Source organism: Phlebotomus papatasi, chromosome 1, assembly GCF_024763615.1.
Source record: "Phlebotomus papatasi isolate M1 chromosome 1, Ppap_2.1, whole genome shotgun sequence".
Lineage (NCBI taxonomy): Eukaryota > Metazoa > Arthropoda > Insecta > Diptera > Psychodidae > Phlebotomus > Phlebotomus papatasi.
The window spans coordinates 99810319-99833945 of NC_077222.1; the positions used below are offsets into that span (position 1 = coordinate 99810319).

General features: G+C 36.8%; 2 protein-coding genes across 6 annotated transcripts; one reads left to right on the top strand and one right to left on the bottom strand.

The window, feature by feature from the left end:
• The first annotated feature begins 1393 nt into the window (after positions 1–1393).
• LOC129810043 (transcription initiation factor TFIID subunit 12) lies at positions 1394–2339 on the top strand. Of its 4 annotated transcripts, none has more exons than XM_055860279.1 (4): positions 1394–1472; positions 1531–1712; positions 1770–1962; positions 2027–2339. In XM_055860279.1, exons 2-4 carry the CDS (start codon positions 1602–1604, stop codon positions 2152–2154), a joined length of 432 nt encoding a protein of 143 aa, XP_055716254.1. In that variant the 5' UTR covers positions 1394–1472; positions 1531–1601; the 3' UTR covers positions 2155–2339. The 4 variants fall into 4 exon arrangements, with proteins under 4 accessions (XP_055716254.1, XP_055716255.1, XP_055716252.1 ...); XM_055860280.1 differs by having other exon boundaries at positions 1554–1712; XM_055860277.1 differs by having other exon boundaries at positions 1531–1962.
• LOC129810042 (cell division cycle and apoptosis regulator protein 1-like) lies at positions 2212–22577 on the bottom strand. 2 transcript variants are annotated; one of them, XM_055860276.1, is made up of 9 exons: positions 21607–22577; positions 21145–21546; positions 18104–18387; positions 13016–13517; positions 12366–12489; positions 7496–8954; positions 2908–3140; positions 2506–2836; positions 2212–2439 (listed from the first exon to the last, which is right to left on the bottom strand). In XM_055860276.1, exons 1-9 carry the CDS (start codon positions 22420–22422, stop codon positions 2361–2363), a joined length of 4230 nt encoding a protein of 1409 aa, XP_055716251.1. In that variant the 5' UTR covers positions 22423–22577; the 3' UTR covers positions 2212–2360. The 2 variants fall into 2 exon arrangements, with proteins under 2 accessions (XP_055716251.1, XP_055716249.1); XM_055860274.1 differs by having other exon boundaries at positions 21145–22563.
• Positions 22578–23627: the final 1050 nt, after the last annotated feature.

Here is a 23627-nt window from a genome sequence, read left to right on the forward strand (position 1 = left end):
GAATTTGTTACCACCCACAAAAACAGTGTCCACCAAGTAAAAATATTTTTACATAAATATTAGTACTGATGACTCCTCTATGTGCCTATGATAGTAGTTTTCGTGAACAGCAACATTAATTGAGAAATACTTATGAAATATCATGTATCGAAATTACAGTTTTGGGCCTATTTTTGATTTTTGCTTCCTGAAACTAGGAAAAAAGAGCTAGGATCCTAATTTTTTTAGGAAATGTGAGGCTTAGCACCAGCTATTGAAATGTATTGCGATGAGTCATAACTATTGATTAACATAGGAAAAAATAGTTATTATCAAGCTTGGATTGTATCAAGCATGGTCACTTTCCCCTACTGGTAACACAGAGATAAATGTCGCATGCCTCACAAATACAATTGGTCTTATAATCCTTTTTTTCTGATAGAACCATGTGCACCTCAGTTTCAGAAACATGTTTGATGGTAATGGGTAGGTGCAATGTTGCTTGTCTCTGGGAATTTAAGACGTACAGTTGCACATTGCTGTGAATCCGGGAGTTCTTCCGGAATTGATGCGTTCTCGATGAAGACTTCAAAGTCCACTTCATCCACGTCTTGTTCCAAATATATTATGTCGTTTTCGTTCAGGATAAATTGTCGTCTGGGCATTATGTGGATGATTTCGTGGTCATTGACCTTGAAATTTTTTTTTACATTTTTGAAGTCATCTACAAGAGTAAAAAGTTATGAATTTACAACATTTACGTAGTCAGTATTTCACTGGAAATCTCAGCTAAATGATATTATCACACAATATTACACGAATAATTAACTATTTTGCGCACACATAAACAAAAAACATGAAACATTCTGACCTCAAAAACTTGGAAAATCCATTCGGTATTTTTTTACCTTTATGGACGATTGGATCATATATGACCCATGAAAATTATGAAGCTTTCCTAAAAATACCAATAAACTATAATTTTTACTTTGTTGAGAAATATTATCTATAGCTATTACAATTTCTAGTCACAAGAAGTTTTTGCTTAAAATAAAAATTAGAAATATTAAAAATATTAAAATTCAAGCACCAATATGAAAAAAAATCGTCATTTTTGACTTGAGCTTAAATATTTTTTATATAGCAGGTAGCTGGAGATTTGTAAAAAATATTCTAGATTCCTACATTTTTCTACTTCGTGATTATGTACAAACATTAGAAAGAAATAACTTCAGGTAGTCAGGAAAAATTATTTTCTCTTTGGGTCACGGGTGACCCAGTCGTCCTTAAAGGGTTAAATTTCAAATACCAACGGAAAATCTGTTCAAATCAAATATTCTATGTTTTATTGGCATGCAAGTGAGGAGCGGCGGATTAGTCATGCTGTCATGCAAGTTAATCTTTTAATATTTTTTGACAGCGCGACGAGAAGTGTAAATAAAAAGTGGAACGTGCAATTTTCTCTAATTTTCCGTGAAATACTAAAGAAAAAGGTAACAGAAATCCCTGTAGACTGTTTTCTAGCGATTGAAAAATAACCCTCAACTGCAGAACCTTTCCAATCTATCCGGAAGGGGATAGAAAAAGCTCGCTGAGGAAGATAATTGTCTGGAAACGCTGATATGGCGTCTCCATCGCAAAATAGCCCCATGGGGGTGACCTCAGCAGCTGGCACAACCACCACACAATCCACCGCAAAGACTAGTTCTGGGTCTGACAATGCCTCTGGTCAGGTAAGGGTGAGTTTGTCCGGCAGTGCGAGACAACAGCTCATCTTCCCGCGCTTCCAGATCCTCACTAAGCCCAGGCTGCAGGAGCTCGTGCGGGAAATTGATCCCACTGAGCAACTGGATGAGGAAGTGGAGGAGCTTCTTTTGCAAATTGCAGATGATTTTGTTGAGAATACCGTGGCAGCTGCATGTCTCCTGGCCAAGCACAGAAAGGTGTCCAAGGTTGAGGTGAAGGACGTCCAGTTGCACCTTGGTGAGTTCTCTGACATATTGGAATGCTTTTTCTATTTGGACAAATAACTGGGATTGACTTTCAGAACGCAACTGGAACATGTGGATTCCAGGCTTTGGGACAGATGAACTGAGGCCGTACAAGAGGGCAACAGTCACGGAGGCTCACAAGCAGCGACTGGCACTTATCAAGAAGGCAATTAAGAAGTACTGAACAGGGGAAGGTTTTGCAGGGAATTACACTTGAAAATCTTAAATAAATCACTTTGAATTTAATTCCACTCATTTATTTTTTTATTACCTTGTCATTACATTCATCTGCAAATTCGCATTTTTTATGATAAGTGTTTTAAAAATTCATAATTGTTCAATTGGTGATGCAATTCCAAGAAGCTTCTTTTAAGAGATTAAGCAAAAGAATTAGTCGTCCTTCTTCGTTGTCTCTGATTTGGACGATTCCTTGGACTCACGATCTCTCTCTCTTGGCTCACGAGAACGCCTGAAAAAAGCCTCAAAATCAGAAAATCCCTGTCAAACCAAAAAAAAATCCTCCAAGAAAACTTACGAATCACTCCTGTGAGATTTGTCAGACTTGGCAAAAACTCCTGCCACTCTGTCATTTACAGAAGATAGAATGGAATAGTACTCATTGCATCTCTTCTGTGTTGTATTCAGCGTCTGCTCCGTATCACTCAATTTCCTGCTAACACTTCGAAGATCCGATGAGAGATCCTTTATCTTGCTATTTGCTTTAGAATTTGACGATTGAAGATCCGCAATCTGCTGCCTCAGATCAACCAGCAACTTTTCAGTGTCTTCCAGAGCCTTCTCTGAACGTGACATCTGTCCCAGTAACTTTTCCACATCCACAATCCCGCCATTGTGCATCACAAAACCTTCAAAAAAAACAAAAAAATCAAGGAATTTATATCCGGAATCAATCCCCACCTTCCTAATTTTGTCTCACTTGATGACTCTGCAACTGCCGGAGCATCATCAGACTCCTCAGTTTTAATCTTCTTGAGCGGTGGCTCATCCGTTGATTCAAGAGACTTGAGCATATCCTTGAACACCGGCAAATAAATCTTATTCCCTTTGAGAATATCATCAGACAAGGAATCCTCCAAATTCTCCTTTTTCTCTTCAATGGCATCTTCAGAAGGTTCTTGTTTCTCCTCTTTCACTTTTTCCGTAAGTCTCCTGTCATAAACGAATGAAAATACCGCGTTAATTACAAAAGAATATTTAATATATTTAAATATAATTAAATTCTAAAATATGCGTGAAGCCTTATTCGCATTTAATTAAATAATTTCATCACATAAAATATTTTGAGTCCATTGCGTCTTCTGATTGGCTGAAACTTAAGAGCATTCAAAGCTTTACTCAATCATAGAACGCCATGAGACTAAAATATTTTCCAGGATTATAAATTTTATTAGGGGAAAGTACTCTCCCTTCGAACGTTCATGCCTTCGAATAATGTAATTTTTTTTAAGTTTTCCTAAGAGACTTAAACATTTCTATTAAATATTAGTTAGCTTAATATCAATTATTGATAATTATGTGACAATCATGTGGAAATCTCTTAGGACACGTAGAAGAAATTCACATTATTCGAAGACATGAACGTGCGAAGGGAGAGTACTTTCCCCTACATCACGGCGCTTCCGTAATTCATACCAAAGATATCCCCTGCGGGTATGCAATTTTTCTATGTCACTAGGTGTAATTCACAAGCTTTTTTTCGATCACGAAATATGGTCACTCGAATTCTGTTAATCTGACGTAGTCAATATGTAATATGGATTCTCGTAAAACAAAATCAATAAGAGGCTGTTTTTCAAGATGTTTCAAGTATAAGGTGGGCCAAGCCGAACTGCCAGTGACGTAGATACTTTTACCCGACTGGCACAGTGTTGATAACTCAGATTTGTGAAATATTTGTAATAGAAAAATAGTGGTCGAATAATTTTGCAAATATTAATTTTCTTCATAAAACAAAATGTATTAATTGTTCCTCGGCTAATAAATTTCAAATAAGTATAATATGATAAATTTTGATTAAAAAAAACACCTTTTTACCAATACGACCATATTGGGTATGGTATTAAAATTGTCTAGGTTCTAGGATAAAATATTGTCCATATATGTCATTGAACTCAATAATTTCCTTAAATCGATTTTCCATTGTTAAATTTTAAAATTTTATATTATTTTCCAGCTAATATGTTTAAAAATTGCATTAAAGTACAAAATCATAAAAAATTCAAAAGTGTACACTTCTTAATCAATTTTCAATTTTATTATGGTTTTCTGAAAAATTATAGACTACACGGAAAAAAAATCACAGCGTTCTGGGCAAGGCTAACCTTACTGGCCAATCCAATATATCAGGTTGTGAAGCACAACCTTTCCCTTTTTATGTCGCATTTTAGAGTTTTTATATCGATTAAATGCTTTTTCCAAAAATTTTATTACCAAAGAAAAAAAGAAACTCTTCAGAAAAATTGAAAAAAAAATTGATAGTTTATTTCAATTATTGTTTCAATGAGTGTATTAGGCCTCAGGCTAATAAATAATACCTCATTTTATGTTTCAATAGCAATATTTTCAGAGCCTATTCTAGATTTAGAGGCATGTAGCTTCACATTTGAAGGCAAAAATTATGCCTTAGAACAAATCGATATTGCATTTTTGTTTGTCTTGTAAGAAAAAAATAAGAACTTTTGAATACTAAATGAGGTAAGAGTTGTATCTTAATGAATTAGAGATTTTTTTGATGTAGTAAAAATTAAGATTTATTTTCGATTTTCACAGAAAATTATGGCAAAGTCTGAACTGCAGAGAGCACTTCGCCCTAGTGTATAGAATATTTAATTAACTTTCTCTGGGAAAAAATTAGTTGATAACATTTTTATAATTTTAATTTAAAAAAAAATAGACGACAAATCAGAATATTCGGATATAATTCCAAAATACGGTAAAGTGTAACATCTTTTACATAAGTATTACATCATAAATGAATGAACAATTGAATGGGTTTTACCACAATATTAAGACTACAGTCATCAAAAAAGGCACATTTTAATCCAGAATAGAAATTATGAGAATAACTAAAAAATTCCGAGTATCGTAAATATTTATCTCTCAAGTATTGCAATATTAAAAAAAATCTGCCAAAGGTGAGAAAATGCCAATTTTATCTGAATGAATACTCTTCGTTGGCCAAACTTCATCAGGTAATGACACTTAATAGGTCTCGGGGCATGAAAATTGATTAAAAAAGCACAAAATACTTGTAAATGTGAAAATAATGGATAAAAATTAAATCATATAAGATCCAAAATAGTCGTAAAATTGTACTGAAAGAACCATAAGGTTGAGAATTCAAATGTCACCTTAAATTTATTTTCTGAATTCCTTTTGAAACTTAAATAAAATTTTCTGAAAAAAAAACTCATGAGTATTGAATGTTCTGACACATTTGTGATTTGCTTATATGGTGTATGGTCTGCAGGGTTTCATGGTAAAAATTTTTGTCCAGTAGAATTTTGTGGAAAAAAGGTATGAGAAAAACAGAAACAACATCAAATATTAGTTTGATTGATAAAAATAGTCATTACTGTTAACAATTAAACTAATAATTTTGATAAATTCCCAACTTTTTATAGAAAAGTATTCGCATGAGATTTTGGCGCGGGTCACGAACAGATGATTTTTGACATAACCTCCAAAAAGTACAGTAGACTCTCGCTAATTCGGTTCTCTTAAGATCGGGCTACTTACTTTTTAATTCGGGCATCGGTTACATTTGAAAAAAGTTTATTGTCATTTTTCAAGTTTGATTATGGTTATCAAATGAATCAAAAATGCTCAAATTTGGCATGGTTTGTCTTAGTTTTGATGTGATTTTGCATTATTGAGGGATTTTCATGCAATTTACGATATAAATGAGTGTGTAAACTCAATATGTGTATGCAGATGAATAAAAAATCGTTGCACTTCAGAAAGTTTGTCGCCCGAATTTCTGTCTAATTCGGCTGACATTTCGGTCCCATATGCCCGAATTTGAGAGAGTCTACTGTACTACGTCATCACCAGTCCGATCTGGACCACCTTATTACTTTGTTATTTGTTTTTATTCATCTTGATGTTACAAGCTTTCAGACAATTAAAAAAAAATAAAAATATTCAAAAAACATAAACCGATACAGACGGATCGTAAATTCCAAGACCTTTCAAAAATACCCAAATTTAAGCAAATCGTTTGAAAAATAGATTCTCCAGAGTGATTTAACTTCGACTTTCGGTCTTTAATTACTTCCAGAACATATCCGATAGTGAAGTGTTTGAAACCAGAATGCGTGCAAAGCCTGAAAGCCTTGCCCTACTAAAAATTTCAAAATTGATTTTTGAGAGGACTTTGAAGGAGATTTTGATCATCTTTTCTGAAGAAAGCTGCAATATTGTATTAGAATAGTTCTTATTAAGGAATCTCCCGACCTTTCCGCATATGGCTCCATAATAATCAAAATCGGTGTAGTATTGTTTTTGATACATTTTCCAAACAACTTCACAGAAAAAATAATGGGAATCCAAAGAGCATTTTGCATTGAATTTTTGATCGATTTCCCGGCATTTTCTCAATTGAAAAAAATTGAATTTTTGAAGTTTTTGAATTTTTGAAAGTTGAAATATTAAAAAAAATGACAAAACATTCTGCCTGCGCCCTTGCTTGTACCCCTTGTGCCTATTTAAAATGAGTGATTTTGTTTCAAATAAACTTCAATTAGGGTAAGTGTGCCAAATTTCGGCATAGTTGCATGCAAGCGTCAAAGTCTCAAGTTTGAAATGTAATATTTTTAATACAAATTAATATTTTTAACTCCTTCTTCTTAAGGAGCATTGCTTGAAACCTTCTAGACAGTTTATCGTCTTTATTTACTCTAAAATCATTCTTAATCAGGGGGTGGCATTAGCTCTGAAAAATACGACCAGTTTTAGTGTAAATTTTTCCCTGTTTTCGTACACATTTCACGAGATATCTCCGAAACTACGTAGGTTGCCAATTTGGGGCTTTCGGTTGCCAATTTCATATTAAATTGGCTTTTATTTTGTATTTGTATTTTTGGCTAATTCATTATAATGACAGAAAACACCGAATAAACTCCAAAGTTTTTTCGGCACGTTAGAATTTTAAAATGAATAAAAATATAGACATAGCTTTGGTTCCCTATTTCGGCCACCTTCATTCTCATAGTTCCTTGCCCTTCGGGAATTCTTCCAATATATTTTTCACGTCATCTCGTTTGTCAAAGCTACATTTTTTGTTATTCTTTTGCATTGTATAATCTCTAGAGTACGTAAAATCTAAAAGTTCATGGAAATTCAAGGAACAAAAAAGGTGGCCGGAATTGCAAGCTGGCCGGAAATTGGCACATTTACCTTAAGTTTCTTTTTCATATTTTTTAAAGGTAGAAAGAGTTCCAATGTTTTTAACCAAAATATTTTTAAAAATTCACAAATCATCAATACAAAAAAAATTAACATACCGATAGTAGAGTGCATCCCTGGAAATAGCCTTTCCCACCAGTTTCCGGATCTGTGCTCGTGACAGATCCAATCCGAGCGTGAAGAAGAGATCCTCAATATCCTTCTCGAAAATATATCCGCAGTGACTCTGATCGAAGTACACAAAAGAAAGCAGCAAATCGGGAAAAGCTGTGTAGTACTTCTGGCGATCCTTCTCGCGTTTCCTCTTCTCTCCTGACCTCACGGACACTGAATCATCATCCGAGTCATCGTAGTGCCTTGAGCGTTCAGATCTCTCCCTCTCAGATCGGGATTCACGATCGGATCTGGAATCCCGTTCAATTTTCTTGCTCTTCGCCGAAGCATCATCATCAACCTTTTCTTTCACCTCCTTCTCATCCTTGACCTTCTCCTCTGATGCCTTCTTGGCAGATGACTCCTTGGCCGGACTATCTTCAATCACCACACAATCGGCCTTCTTTTCCTCCTTCTTCGGCTCAACGGGAGGTTCTTTGTTCTTTTCCGGCATCATGTTGAGTGCTTTGTAGATATTGAAGCCAAAATCACGCATCAACATTTCATTGAACAACTCAGCAAAGAGGGATACCTCAAACGTATGCTCCTTGGTATCTTCCGGACGATAGTCAAGGAGCACAGACAGTGACATTACTGTACACTCGAATTTGCCATTCTTCGCCATTTTTGAAGGATGCACAATAATTTGTGGAGCCTCCGGGAGAGTATATTTCTTCTCCAGAATCTGTTTCTCGCGTTCATCCAGTGGCTTCTTCTCTGCCTTCCTCGGTTTCTCCTCCGGAGTCTTCACAGCCGCCCTTGAGCCACCCACTTCGTCAATAATCACCAAATCGCCCAGTTCATTTTCATTGAACTGCGAATCCTCTTCTTCCTTGGAAACTTTAGGCTCATCCACAATTTCTCCTGCCTCCAAGGAATCATCAGCTTCCTTACTCTCTTCCTCTTTCTCAGCCTCCTTCCCTTCCTTTGAATCCTCAGCATTCTTAGACTCTTCCGTGTCCATTGGTTCCTCTGATTCCTTCACCTCTTCTGTTTCCATCTTCTCATCCGCCTTTTCTTCATCGTCAGCTTCCTTGGTTTCCTCAACCTTCTCAGAATCTTCAGTTTCTTTTGCTTCTTCTGTTTCCTGAATTTTCTCTTCCTCCTTGGTTTCTGAAACTTCCACAGATTCTTCAACTTTTGTGGACTCTTCCACTTCCTCTGTTTTGGTAGTTTCTTCTACCTTTTCCTCTTCCTTGGCTTCTTCTTCTTCTTCCTTTGACTCTTCATCTTTCGTGGCTTCTTCAGTTTTCTTTGACTCCTTAGCTTCAACATTCTCTTGAACAGTCACAGGCTCAAAGGCTTTTTTGAGCTCTGCTGCAGCTTCTTCAATTTCTTTCTTTGCTTCAAGGGCTTCAGATTTAAGAACCTTCACTAAACGAGCCGCTAGTTGAGGTTTAAGACCTAAACAAGCAAAATTTATAATTTATAATTCTACGTGAGACTTTTGCAATTATAATAATTTATTAAATATAATTAATAAATCAGGGAAAAAGCTCAGCCAATGTCTGGCTTGTATTCATTTCGAGTCATTCACCGTGGATATTTTTATTCTATTTCTTTTCTTTATAAAAATGTTACATTTGTTTTTAACCTTATGTCAAAATCCTGAAAAATAAAATCCCGAAAGGCAAAATCCCGAAAGCTAAAATCCCCAAAGTCAAAATCTCAAATGGGTGGAAATCTCAAACAGCTGAAATTTCGTAGGGGTCAAAATTTCGAAAAGCCAAAATTTTAAATTGATCAAAATTCCGAAAAGCCAGAATCTCGAATAAGCCAAAATCGTCTTATGGGTCAAAATTCCGAATGAGACAAAATCTCGAATGAATCGAAATCCTGAATGGGTCGAAATCCCGAATGAGTCAAAATACCGAAAAGTCAAAATCCTAAAAAGCCAAAATTCAGAAAGTCAAAGCCTTGAAAAGTCAAAATCCTGAAAACTAAAATCCCGAAAGGCAAAATCCCGAAAGCTAAAATCCCGAAAGCTAAAATCCCCAAAGCCAAAAATCTCGAAGAGCCAAAATCTCAAATGGGTGGAAATCCCAAACAGCTGAAATTCCGTAAAGGTCAAAATCCCGAAAAGCCAAAATTTTAAATTGGTCGAAATTCCGAAAAGCCAGAATCCCGAATAAGCCAAAATCGCATCTGGGTCAAAATTCCGAATGAGACAAAATCCCGAATGAATCGAAATCCAGAATGCGTCGAAATCCCGAATGAGTCAAAATACAGAAAAGGTAAAATCTTAAAAAGGGGTGACAAAGCGTCCCAGGCTTTGCGAAATGCTCGAACTCGTGACTTAGATGCTATACCGCTAAAGTACTTTCGCATCATTTACCGTTTACCGGTTATCAACCGATTTGAACTGATTCATAAATCACTCAAAAGATCCCCCAAAACAATTTTAAAAGTAATAGAATTCATTTTCGCATAAAAATTAGTTATCGGTTATGAACCGGTTCATTACCGATTCAAAATTAATAGGAACCGGTTCAGTTTTGTGGCAAATTCCAAAACCTTTCCAACGAGCCCAAACATGACCCCATTCGCTTGATAACTGCGCGCTCTAGTGTCTTTTTAGCCTTTGACCTTGAAAAACCGTTATTAGGAATGATTCAACGGTATTTTCGTATATAGATGAAATATCCGACTGGGTAATCTCTAAAACATATCCAGAAATGAAAAAAATCGCACGACGCGTTTTCGGGCAATCCCAAAAAACATGGTTAGGGGGAATGGGGGGAAAATGAGGGGAATGTTAACGAGCCTTGGGTTGACTTATGGGTGGTCCCTCTTAGGTCCCAAGTCTCTATCTCTAACCGTTTGGCCTCTAGAGCTGGCGAGTGGCGACAGCCGGATGGACAGACGAACAAACAGCGTGACGACATTTCTCAGAAATCGTCTGAAACGTGAAGATTTGTTGAGAAAAGTGGTCTCCGGGGTGGTACACGGTAAAAACTTTTGGACACTGACCAAAATATTGGAACAAGTTTTCCTTGGAACAAATTTTTTTGGAATCGATTTGCACCTAGAAAAGATATTTTTTTGTTCCAAAAAGTTTTCTTTACAGTTTCGTTACAAAATACAGTTACAATTTTGTTAGAGTTTTCTTTTGGAACCGTTTTGATACGGTGCAATGTCTACAAATTTGAGTTGATTTCGTTTTATACAAATTTGTTCCTGAAATTTGGAACAGAATTTGTTGCACTCGGCTGTTTTGTTTCCACTGTCAGGAACAAATTGGTACATATTTTTTATAACAATATTATTCCTACATCTGTAAAATATTCGTTACAAAAATATTCAGTGTCCGCGGACGAGGTAATTTTTGGAACGAAATTGTTACTCATATGGGGCATCTTTTTGTTCCCATTGTCGGGAACAAATCCGTGTAAGTGATTTCGTCTTACAATTAAGGCCTATACTTCAGTCGAGATGGATTTCGGTGGCGAAAGTTCATAAGGAACATCAAATAAAAATCAACTTAACTGTGTTATCACACTTGCACATTAAAATTTTAATGTGATTCAAATTAATTGTCGCTGGTGAGAGTCCAAATATGTAATTTGTGTGTTTGATTCACTTTATTTTGAACTTTTGTTGATAAAAAGGTAGATTTGGCCCGCAAAATTTAATATAAATTGATTTATAGCATTAATGGGAAAAAATAATGCGATTTTCTCTTTAATTTTTTAATGTGAAAAATATTTATGCTTTAGGTAAATTTAAACTTATTTTTTGCAGACCAAGTCCACTTCTTTATCAATAAATAGAAAAACACCAAATATTAAGTGACTCAAAGACACAAAAAACATATTTGGACGCTCACAAGCGACAATTAATGTGAATCACATTAAAATTTTAATGTGCAAGTGTGATAACGTTCTAAGAGTGTTTTATACAGACGCGTGCATGATGAAATTATATGCGAGTGCCTACAGCATGCAAAAAGTGGGTTTCTCATGTTTCACGAAGTATTTCTCGGACAAGGGTTTCTCAATGTGAGATGCCCCTTTTTGGGATTTCGGATTTAGGGATTTTAACCTTCCTGAAAAAAAATCTGTAAATCAACACAATCAATTTTAATTAAATAAGTAAAATGTTTCTGGTGGTTTGGTAAATTTTCATAAATTTTTGTTAAAAACAGCTTTAGTAAGAAATTTTAGGCCATCGTAGACGCAATGTTCTTTTACAAAAAATCCATTTAAAATTGATTTATGTCTTTAAATATTCTCTAAGATGAAAAAAATATTTTTTTTTTTAAATTAATTCTCACAGTAGTCTGACTTTTGGAAAATATTGTTGTATTTATTATTTATTAAATCTTTTTAGAAATAAAAACTTTTTTTAATGAAATTAGTGATGTGTTGTACCTTCGGACGAATTTTAAGTAAGCTTCGGACAACTTAATTTCTTTTAGATTAATAAATTTGACCCATGGATCAGATTCAATAAGGAACATATGAAAAAAAATCAGTTGTCCGAAGCTTGAGTTGTCCGAAGTTTCAGTCGTCCGAAGGTACCACACTTTCTCCTACAACACTGAGAAAAAAAAGAGGGTGCGATTAACATTTTTTCGTCATAACTTTAACACTTTTTAGGTGTAAAAATATATCAACATTTTTTAATGTTAATTTTACACCTTTTTAAGTGTAAAATTAACATGAAAAAGCGTAACTTTAACCCCCAATACACCCAAAAAGGGTAATATTTACACCGATTTTGGATCAATACCGCAGGGTAAAATTAACATTTCCGGAATGTTATTTTAACTTTTTCGGATTTCTCTCAGTGAAGTAACTCAAATAAGTTTCTTACCTTTTGGTGAAATATTCCTGGCCGACAGTTCATCTCTGATTTCCTGGATCTTCATGGTTTTTGGGTCCAGCAATGAAAAGTGCGTTGGCTCCCTTCCCGGAACTACGTCATCAGCATTTTCATCCTAAAGCACAGAAACAATATCCCTATTAGACATCTTCAGAGGAAGTTTGTCGGAAAATTTCAGGACAAGGAAAAATCACAAATAAAACGGTTCCAATAACGGCTCAATCCGCGCCTGATTAACTCCCCAAAAGTATAAAAAAAATAATATAAAGTCACATAAAAATTAAATGAGTAAATGTTAAAGATTATTTAGAAAGAGAAAAAAGAATCATTTGCCTAACTGATTGAATTAGGTCTTCTTCATTCATTCAACAATCAATCGTCCTGGAAAAATAGATCATTCACACAATGTCACTAAAAGAGAATTTCTTCTAAACACTAAAGTTATTACTTAATTTTGATTTTTTTCTTTTCTTTTCGTGTGGCTTTGTTCTAATCCCCTATTTTGGAAGAATTTATCCACAGAGCGACAGTGAAATGATGTGGTAAAAATGATTTGGTGGGGTGAAATGGTATCAACGTAACACGAAGTAAATTGTGGTAGAAAACTTATTAAAGATAAGAATATGGAGATTATGCTGTGCCTTTTCTGTTGCAACTCCACCATCATCAGGATTGACTGGAGTAGGATCATCAACATCCTCGGATTCTTTTTCTGCCTCAGCATCAGCCATTGGTTCATCTGGAACTGCTTCAGCTGGAACTTTTTCTTCCTCCTGGGCCGATGGTTTCTCTTCGGCAACAGCATCTGTGGACACTGAAGGTTCCTCCACTTTGGGAGCAACATCTGGAGACTTTTCCTCATCCTCTGCCACCGCCGCCGCCGCCTTATCAACAACAACCCCTTGATCAATACCCGAAGTTGCCAAAGATTCCCCATCAGACGGTGATGCATCATCATCCTGCTGCAGAATTCGATCCAATGCTCGCCTATATTTCCCCTGAAGCTCATCCCATTCGAGCCGTGTCGGAATACATGATCGGACATCCGGCAGAAAAATGACGACCGTTTCAATTCGTGGCGGAACAACACGTCCTTTCTGCACAACTTCACCACGTCGATAGTATAGCTCCACGAAACGGTACCTGTGTATGACACATGGAGAATATTATGTGAAAAAAAGGGCGGCAAACAATCCCAACAGCTTGGCAAATCTCTTCACTTTTTCTTTCTTTTTCTTTTGTCTCTCTCACGCCCAGCTATCCCAAGCATTCTTCTTCCACCCTCACCATTCACGCCTCTTTTCATTTTATTTATTTTTTTTTATTTAAATGTTATTAATATTTTCTGTGTCAACATTTTGGGTTAATACACTTCTCTAAAGAGGTATTACATAGTAAATATATATATTTTTTTAATGATAATATAGCGCACCTAAAAGTACCGAAAAAAAAGTTTATCTATGCATTTTACACATTGATAAAAAATCAACAATATATCACAAGGTAGAAGATAAAAATAATTGAAATATTTCACAATTGCAGATGCTTTTAGCATTACATTTTATAGCCAAGTAGCTACTTACCATTAGTTTATCTTTTAAATAAAACAACCATTTTTCAGATTTTAATTTTTGTAGAATTTGAAGCGCTTTTTGAGAGTTACAGGGGCACAACTCGTTTTTGTTTCTGTCAATTAAAAATTGAATACGAATACAAAACCTAAGGGCCTTGACAGACATGAGGATTAGCCGAGAGGCGGCTTAGCGTAATTATATTAGAAATAATGGTTAAACTTCATTTCCATTATTTTCCACTAAGGCGTCTCTCGGCTTAAGTCGTAAGTGTGTCTAGGGCATAACAAAAGCATTTAAAAATTAATAAGCCTAGATTAGCTTATTGTTGTAGATCATCGATTAGCAGCCGAAGTTTGAGCCAAATCTTTGAAATATGTAATACAGTTTTTATATTTAAACTAAAACATATAAGATTTGAATGGACTAGGAAATCGATGAGGATATTATTATTATTAATATTATTAAACTTTTAAGGCTTTGTTAATATCGCCTTTGGTTTTGAGTGCTTAGTGAATTTTGTGCATTTTTAAGATTTAGTGTGTATGTAGAATTTTGATTGTTTATTATTATTATTGTATTTTATTTTATTATTTTTTTTTAATTTATTTATTTTTTGTTTAATTTTGGTGTTGAGCTTACATGACCACAGACCACCCGGTCGATCGATGAGGATAAAAATCATCAAATTCGGTTAAGCACAAGTCAAGATAATTGAAGTTATGTGACATGAAAATTCATTTTGAGACTGAGGCGCTCCTAGCGTTGATCCTAGAAAGTTCAAATGTTCAATAGGCAAGTTTCCATATCATAACTGGTACTTTAGAGCCGGAAAACCAAGCCATTACCTATTTATATGGAGCTTTAATTAATTTATATGGAGCTATTTGAAGCCTGATCATCAGGCTTGAGATATATTTCATGTAACGATCGTGAGTACAAGAAAAGTCTCATGTAAATTTAAGTGGACATTTGGCAGGGGCTTGCGGAAAACGATAGAAATGATGTCTGTATTCATATGGATCAGTTGGTAGAGTGGTGTCTCTATGGCTGTGAGGTCTCGGGTTTAGTAACTCGGCAGCTGCAGATTTTTCAGCAGAAGTATCGAATTAGTCCAGTGAATGAATGAAAAATTAATGCCTAATGCATTGATACACATTCACTGCAACTGATCCAACCAAGGCTAGTCTGTCGCAATATAGAAACGGCACTGTGTATGTACCTCAGGCAAACAGAAGCCGAAATATAGAGCTGGACGACCACCTTGGGGTTAAGATAGAATGGAGTAATGGGGAGTGCATAATGAGCCCAAGTAGGGTGAAAGGAACGTCTATTGACACTTTAAGAACTCGTGTCAGCACCTATTGACACCCTACTCTGTACCATTTGGGATATGAAATTTTAACATATCTGTTTACAGTAAAAGGTATATTACAGAAAAAACGTTATATTACTTATATTTTACTAGATACATTAAATAATTTTCAACATTTTGACAAAAGTGTCAATAGGGGTTCCCTGTCGAACAGACGTTCCTCCGACCCTAAGTGACCTGGGGGTAAATTCTCTAATTTTCGAAACACTCACGAAAAAAAATCGACCACTTTTGTTCTCCGAATTATTTTTACGTCACTACTGGGCCATCATTCTGTGAGAAGTGTCAGAAAAAATATCGTGAGAAATGTCACAAAAATGGGCACGGATATTCACACTTAAGTGACAAATTTCGGTATTTTCTCATTTTCAGCACTCCTCAAGTTCTCACAAAGTTACAGAATTTACTCCCTGGATGCAGCGGAACCGATAAAAGTTTAAGCCGACCCATATAGACAAATATTAATCTTAATCTTAAGCTCTGTACTGTAATGGGGAGCGAGGAAGCAAACCACTTCGCGATTGCAGGGGCGAAAACAGAATTCAACAGTCGCGAATTCGCTATTAGAGCATCCTCCCAAATTCAAGGAGCTTCAAGTGGATTTCTGGATAGTGTAGTATCTCTATGACCGTGAAGTCTCGGATTCCAAGCTAGCTTGTTAGCAAAACAATGAACCGCCTAGCCCTAGAGAATAGAGGCTGGTACGAGAATGAGTTTCGGCATGAAAGTGGTACTTCAATCGATACAACTATTCACTGTCACTGATCCAAAACACACACTGAGATGGGCTGCTGTGATATAGTAGAGGTAGCGGCACTATGAGTAAGCCAGGCGCACACAGAGCTGTGATATAGAATGGCTACCCGTATCGGATGATAAGATAGGATAGGAGTGGGAAAGTATAAATTGACCCAATTGCGGCCTGAATGCATCGATAATCCGAAATGGAAAACTGACCCCTTGCAAAATCTTACCTCCCCAAATAAAAAAAAATCAGGGAAGATGTATTCACACAATACCCAACAGTCTGGCCGTGTACAGGAAGCTGTTATCTGTCCAGACTGTTCATGCCAAATGTAGATAAAAAAAGCAAACGCTGCAAATCGCTGCAGTTTGCTAATATTCTCACCGGAACTGTCTAAATAAACAGCTCAGCAGATGGAATATACAGTGTAATGCGATCTGTAGAAGATGTAACAACCCTGAGGAAACGGTCCTTCATTATGTATTGATACTGTCGTGGATTTGGCCGGATACAACAACGGCAGAGAGAAAGGAATTCGCTTTCTAGAGTGACCTGGTGAAATAGGCGCAGGTAGGATAGTTGCTGCTCTTTTTCACTCACTCGAGAGCGCGGATGACAAACCAAGCTCAAACTTATCTGTAGAAACGATTGCAACACATATACTTGACTTACTATCTTACTTATTTAAATTGTAATTATAGACATAAATTGTAAAACTGTTACAAATTTTTGTCATATACGATCTATGATTCAGGGTTTCTGCAGTTTACCTGATGAGATCGTTCGTGGTAAGTCGGCGGTAGCCGCAACCAGGCATTAATTGAGGAGAAATATTGAATTGAATTAAAATTAAATTACTTCCCTGCGAGTATGTGTTGCTCACATGAATTATAAGAGTAAATTTAAATTCATCCAAAGTACGGCATTCATCCCCTAAAGAGGACCGTGTAGCATTGCCTAAGCAGGGTATGCCTTAAAGCAGGTTCGCAACAATACAATTCGTATTGCATTCGCAAAAACCTTGTCATGTAGCTATATAGCACAACTACCGGCTATGTCCAAGCGCTATCGACAAGGTTTCGCCAAAGACTGACTCAACCCTCCCATAACGAACTCGAGGCAACCACAGCTCTCGAATCAAGGAGTTTTAGTTTTAATGAAAATTAGATCCATAAGAAGGGAGCTAAGAGTCGAGAAGTTGCTTCTTCAAGTTGAGAGACCACAACTTCGATGGTATGGACATATTCAACGCTTGAATAGAGAAAGAAGTCCCCAGATAAGCTATGCAATAGCCATTTTGAAGAGACCTCGACCTCGAGGCAGACCTAGGACCAGGTGGCTGAACCAAATTTAGAATCTTGATTTGGAATGCCTTGAGATCGAATCCGAACCCCGGGAACCCAAAAAGGATAAGCGGTTGAAAATGATGATAAGAATTATGATTATGATTATGATGATGAAGATGTTAATTATAAACGAAGATACCGGCCGGGCAATTTTTCAACTATGACCCCTTACAGCTCAGGTTACGAGTGTCCGGAGAACATAAGTTTTTTTTTGTTTGATAAAGCACTTATCAGCCGGCCCAAACGACCGCCAAGCCCGGATTAACGGCCAAAACGGCTTTGCTATGTGTTTATTTGGATTGAAATCAAACAAAATGACAAGATTACAAGGCAAGCAAGGTTCCATGATCTTTAGAGTTATTAAATTTCAGAAAAGAATTAGAGGCCTAATTGAGACTCGAACCCGGGTCATTAGCATTGTAAAAGTGTGCACTCTACCACTGAAGCCTTTTTGTTCCCTCTTCATTCAATTCTTATTATTATGTGGTTCATAAATAGAAAATACAAATTATTACTTTAATAAATCAATCAATAAATATGATCAAAATTGTCTCTGAAAAAAGGCTAAAACCGAATTGTGCCCCTGTAACTTCGAATAAGCGAAAAGATATCAGCAACTCTTCCAGCATTTTTAAACATCCTATTTCTTTGCAAAATTAGGCAATAATTAAAAATAGAGAAAGTAAACTTACCATTGAGTGCAATTTGACAAATCAATCCCAGTTAGACTCTTGCAACTTCGAATGGCAGTTCGGATCAACACCGAAACATCCGATTGTGGATTCTCTCCGTCCATCGAGGGACTCCATGGGCCCCCAATTGCCATGGCTTCGTTCTTCCCACGAATACCCACGAGGAAGTTGATGAGCCTCGAGGGATGCACAAAATCCTTCTCATCGTCTTTTTCCCTTTCCTCAGCCGTTGTAATGCACTTTCCGTACAACTCCTCCATGGGCGGACTGCCCATTAGCATCACCTGAACAAAAAGGGTGGCAATGCAAGTTTATTTTTAATGTTGTGAATTTTTACAGAATACTAGTAATTTGGCTTATTATCGATAAATTAGTCAGAAAAGCAAACAAAGGAAAGGCACCACGCACGAGTCGCCTGGTTAAGAAAAATTCTCTGTAAGTGGTTGAACAAATATAAGCCCCCGAACATTATTTGAACACCCAGAATCTCCGCGCCGAAATGTGAGATCAGCAGCTGGAAGTGTAAAGCCACCCACAACCCCAAGACAGACCACTGAAAAGCCACCTCCGATATCCCAAAGAACCGAGCGACATATTAGGGAATACTGATTAGGAAAGGGAGACGTGAGAGAAGACCAATAAAGTGTGTTTATTGGTCCTATTGGTTTATAAACCCCGTGTTTACTGCTGCCCCAGTTTCCCCTAGAAGGTCCGAATAATCGAAAAATCGATTTTTCGAAATTTCGATTTCAAATATTTCGAAAACTAGACGATGCTTTTTCTTTAAATTTTACTATGTTGTAGCTGAGGTCAAGACCTTTCCAACGGTGGGTCGCACTCTTCCCCTGATCTTCCGTGACCTGAGCTATAAACGAAAATTATTGGATTTTCGGTGTTTATGAAGCGATTTCGATAGAATTTTTGTATATGTTGTACCCCGACCCTTACTATATTCAAATGGACCGGACTCTATCACTTATGTTTATTAACCGATTTCAATGAACTTTTTTTTTCTTTTGTTCGTCTTCCTCACTCAGACTATTTAACATAAAAAATGATCAGTGATAAGCCCAGATAAGCTTATGGTAGCTGAGATTCTTTACAGGTGACCTCGGAATGCGTGCAACTCGGGGTGCTTGCAACTCGGAATGCGTTATCCCGTTTCAGAAGATAAGAAATTTCGTCAGGCTGTTTGTCCGTCTGTTCGGTCTGTCCGTGTGATCCACCTGGATGCCGGCAACATTACAGGCTAAACGGTTAGAGATAGCTACTTGGGGGAGCCACCGATAACCCGACCCCAAGGCCATTTACATGACCCCGCATGATTTGTTTCATGTTTGGATATGCTTTAGTAGAGATTACCTGGCGTAAATTTCCTCTTGATACGACAATGCCATTAAATTATTCCTAATAAGGGATTTTCAAGGTCAAAGTTTTAAAAGGTTCTAGAGAGCGCGTCTCTAAACCGCATGGTATAATGTTTGGGCTTGTCGAAAAGGTCTTGGAATTCTCAACAAATCTGAACCGATTCCAATCGATTATGAACCGATAATGAACCGATTCACAACCGATAAAGAAATTTTTTATACAAAAATGAATTATATGACTCCTAAAGTGCATTTTGGGAAATATTTTGAGGGATTTATAAATCGGTTCAAATCGGTTGTGAACCGGTAAACGGTAAATTATACGAAAGTCCTTTTCAGAGAGCATCTAAATCACAAGTTCGAGCATTCTGCAGTGCTGTAGCCCTTTGCCATTTCTTTTTTATCAAACTCCGCAGGGAAAAAATTAAAAATATTTAAAGAAATAGAAAGTTATGCAGCGGGAAGTGGGGCACCTTTGAAATTGGGATTTTCCTCCTATTTTTAAGCAGAACTGAGCCATATCGTAATGTAATATACTTTCTCAATCTGTTTGTTCAACTTAATTATACCACGAAGGGGCTCAATTTTATTTAAAAATAGATGAAAAATCCCAATTTCAAAGGTAGCCCACTTTCAAAAGTGCCCCACTTCCTCCTATGATTTTCCGCTTGATTATTTAAGGGTCAGACGGTTAGAGATAGAGACTGAAGGACTTCGAGTGACCACCTCATAATTCAACCCTGGGAGCAGCAACAACATGGCCTTATTTTTTCTTCGCTTCTCATTAACCCATTCAGTCAATATACCAGAAATACTTGAATACTTGAGATAGTGTTCATATTTTGGGATTAGTTTCATACAGATTAATAGATGAATTTTTGAAAAGAAATTTTTTTTTACCTAATATGGAGGCGCGGAGTGCCCCTGTCAAACACACGTCTTAACGGTAACTGAATTTAAATTCTGTGCATTAATTCATTACAAACTCTATTGCTTTAGATAGAGTAACTACCCCAGAAAACTGATTGACAACTACAATTTAAATCAGGATAGAGAAAAGAGGCCAATTTGAACAAATTCGACGGGATGTCGTATTTTCCGTCCGCCATTTTGAGCAAAAAAGTTGTATTACTTTCCGGGAAGCAAAAAAACAATAACAAAATGTATTTTCATCTCTGTCGGACTATTTTTTCCAAGTAATTGAAGAACTAATGTTACTAAAACTCCATTCCCGACAGCAATTCGGATAAAAATTGCCCAGTAATAAATCGTCTAAAATCACTCAATTTGCGTATGATATATAATACCATGGTAAGGAATGGGTTAATGGATTTTTTTGTCTCAAGGTCAAAGAGGTCAAAAGTTTAAAAGCTCTATGGAACGAATTAATCAACCAATTGGAACAAATTCGGATTTATTTCAAAGGTTTTAACATCCCGGATGAGATGGAAATATAATTGCAGTATGAATAATTTATCCTTCAAAACTCTTGTAAACACTGAGAACCACATCAAACGAGCACAAAGCTTTGCCTCATGACGTCCACTAAATAATTTTATTCACCTAAAAAATTAATGTTTAATTTATGTTCAACACAAATTTTTTTAAAACACTTTCTTTAGATTTCTCTGAATTAATTTTGCATAAATAATTTTGTAAGACATTGTCACTTACCTTAGCAGAAAAAAGATAGTCAGCATCAGCTGGTTCTGGTGGCAGCTCTCCGCAGATGACGGGCTCCACATCCTTGCGCATGATGTGAAAGGAGCAGGGTTTGTGAATGGAGAAGGGAACATTGGGTGGAAATGCATCTGGCCACTTGACGTTGGTGTGGAAGAAATCCGATGGGATGTAGAGGTTATTGTACCTCCTCTTGAGCACCAGAACATCCGCATCCTTGACAGTCAGGGACACTTTCGGCACTTGCACCATGTACCGAGGAATGGCCCGAGTGCGCCTCTTCTTCGGTGGAGACCTTCTCGGTGGGCTCCTTTCCCTTCGATCCGGCGTCGATCCTCGTCTCTCGCGATACTTATCCTTGTCCCGTGTCTCCCGGCGGCGCTTCCTGTCATCCTCCTGCAAAAGGGAAAGCCTTTGAGGTTTGCGTTGGGGAGAAGGGGATATCCTAGCACTGACATCTGATCGAGGATCTGGATCCCGGAGACGAGGATCCCTGGAACGGGAGCTGGTTCTTTCTGAGATGCGCGGAGGCGAGGGCGTACGAACGGCTCTGCTACTGCGACTGCTGATGCTTCGGCTATAATTAGACCCGTTCTCAGCGGGAGACGCTGAGCTGTATGTTGAGGATTTGTGGGTCATGGACAAACTTCTATTTTGGGATTGCATCGGCAGTGAAGCAGATCCTGCTGCCGAAACCACTTGCACTCTAGTTGCATTCCACTTAAACGGCATCTTCTGGTTGTAGCTAACTTCGACCAGAACCCTGTCCCCGACTTTAGGGAAGCTCCCCTTGGCGCAGACGTTCTTATTGAAGAACACCTCCTTGTCAATGAACCCAACATCGCCCTGCATCTTCGTCACAACCCCAATCCCATTGAAAATGCCATGGGATTTGGCCAGAGAGGCTGCAGTCTGCCCGAGTGGCAGAGTCTGCGACGTACTCTGATGTGACTGCTGCCCAGACGAGGGCTGCTGATTGAAGGCGATGGGATTCAGTGTTCGTGGATTTGGATAACTCACGGTCTGCGTGTAAATCTGATTGGGAGGCAGTTGACTGGCCAAGGAGCCACTAATCTGAGAGATCAGTGAAATATTCTGAGCCTGTTGCTGGCTATTCTGCTGCTGAGCCATTGCAATGTTGGAGTTGTAAACCGGCTGGTTCTGGGCATAGGTAACTAGCGCTTGGTTTGTCAAGCCCAGTTGAGTCTGAAGATTGGAATTTCTCACCCACGGGGGTGGAGGAGGGCACGCTGAAGGTTTATCGTAAGACATCCTAAACACTTTCACAAGATTAGGAAGGCTTTTATCACTCTATAAACAGCAAAATTCTTATGGAAAATTTTTTTCAGAGAAACTTTTCTTGACACTTCTGAGAAAAAATGTGCACACTGCAAAAAAAATCGCAGAACATCGCCGCATCCGGTTTTTCTATATTTCTATCTGTGCGAAAACATAGAATTCAATCTCCTTGTAATAAATGTAAAATATTATCGTGTATTATATTGTAATAAAATATTGTTGATAAAATTAAATTGAAAAAAAATAACAAATTGGACATTGAGCCTACTTATTTTTTAACACTTTAAAACGCGAGCCAAATAATCACGTAAAATACCAAATTGGCATAAAATGCCAATGCAGATATTCTCAACAAAAAAGCAATTTCTTAATAATTATTCGTTCCGTAAAACTTATAGAGCAGTTCTAGGACTCATAAATCCATTTTCCAATAAATATTTTCCCATTTTCTTGTCATTTTTATATAATTTTCTAAAAAGTGACAAAAAAATGCCAAAGTGAATTCTTACAGATTTTCATAGCACAAAGCCAATTTCTATTGAATTTTCTTTAGCAAATTGGGAAGGATCTTAGAATACATAAGAGTGAACTGAAGTACCACGGATCGGAATGTTAAGAGACATGCTCGATATTTAGTTGAAAATATATAAGCTTCAAAACACTGTTTGGTATTTTTGAGTATGCTAATCGGTTTAGTAGTGATCCATTTAACTATATCTGTGCACTTGCATTTTGAATTTTTACAATAAATTAATAAAAAATAGAACTAATTGCAAAAATGTACTCTGTACCTCAGACCGTCATGTATTTAATCAGGTGTCTCACGAAAAACTGGTTTTATAAATTAAATCTGAGCTAATGCACTGCATTCTTGTGATAGTTAAATGGTAAAAAGTATAGCTAATAATTTTTGAATATTCTTTTTATTTGTAGCTACATTACAATATTAACCTGACGATCCGCGGAACACTGCCGATCGCTGGTGCTCTTCCCTTATCTATATATTTTCCTGTAAAATTTTCGAACTTTCATATATATAGTTTGCGCTTTGTTTAAGAAAATTTTATGTGAAATTCCAAAAGAGAAAATCGAAAAAGAAAAACAAAGCGTTAAGTGAATTTTCACCTTATTTTTCTTTACAATACCACTCTGCAATAATTCTAGGTCTTATATTATTT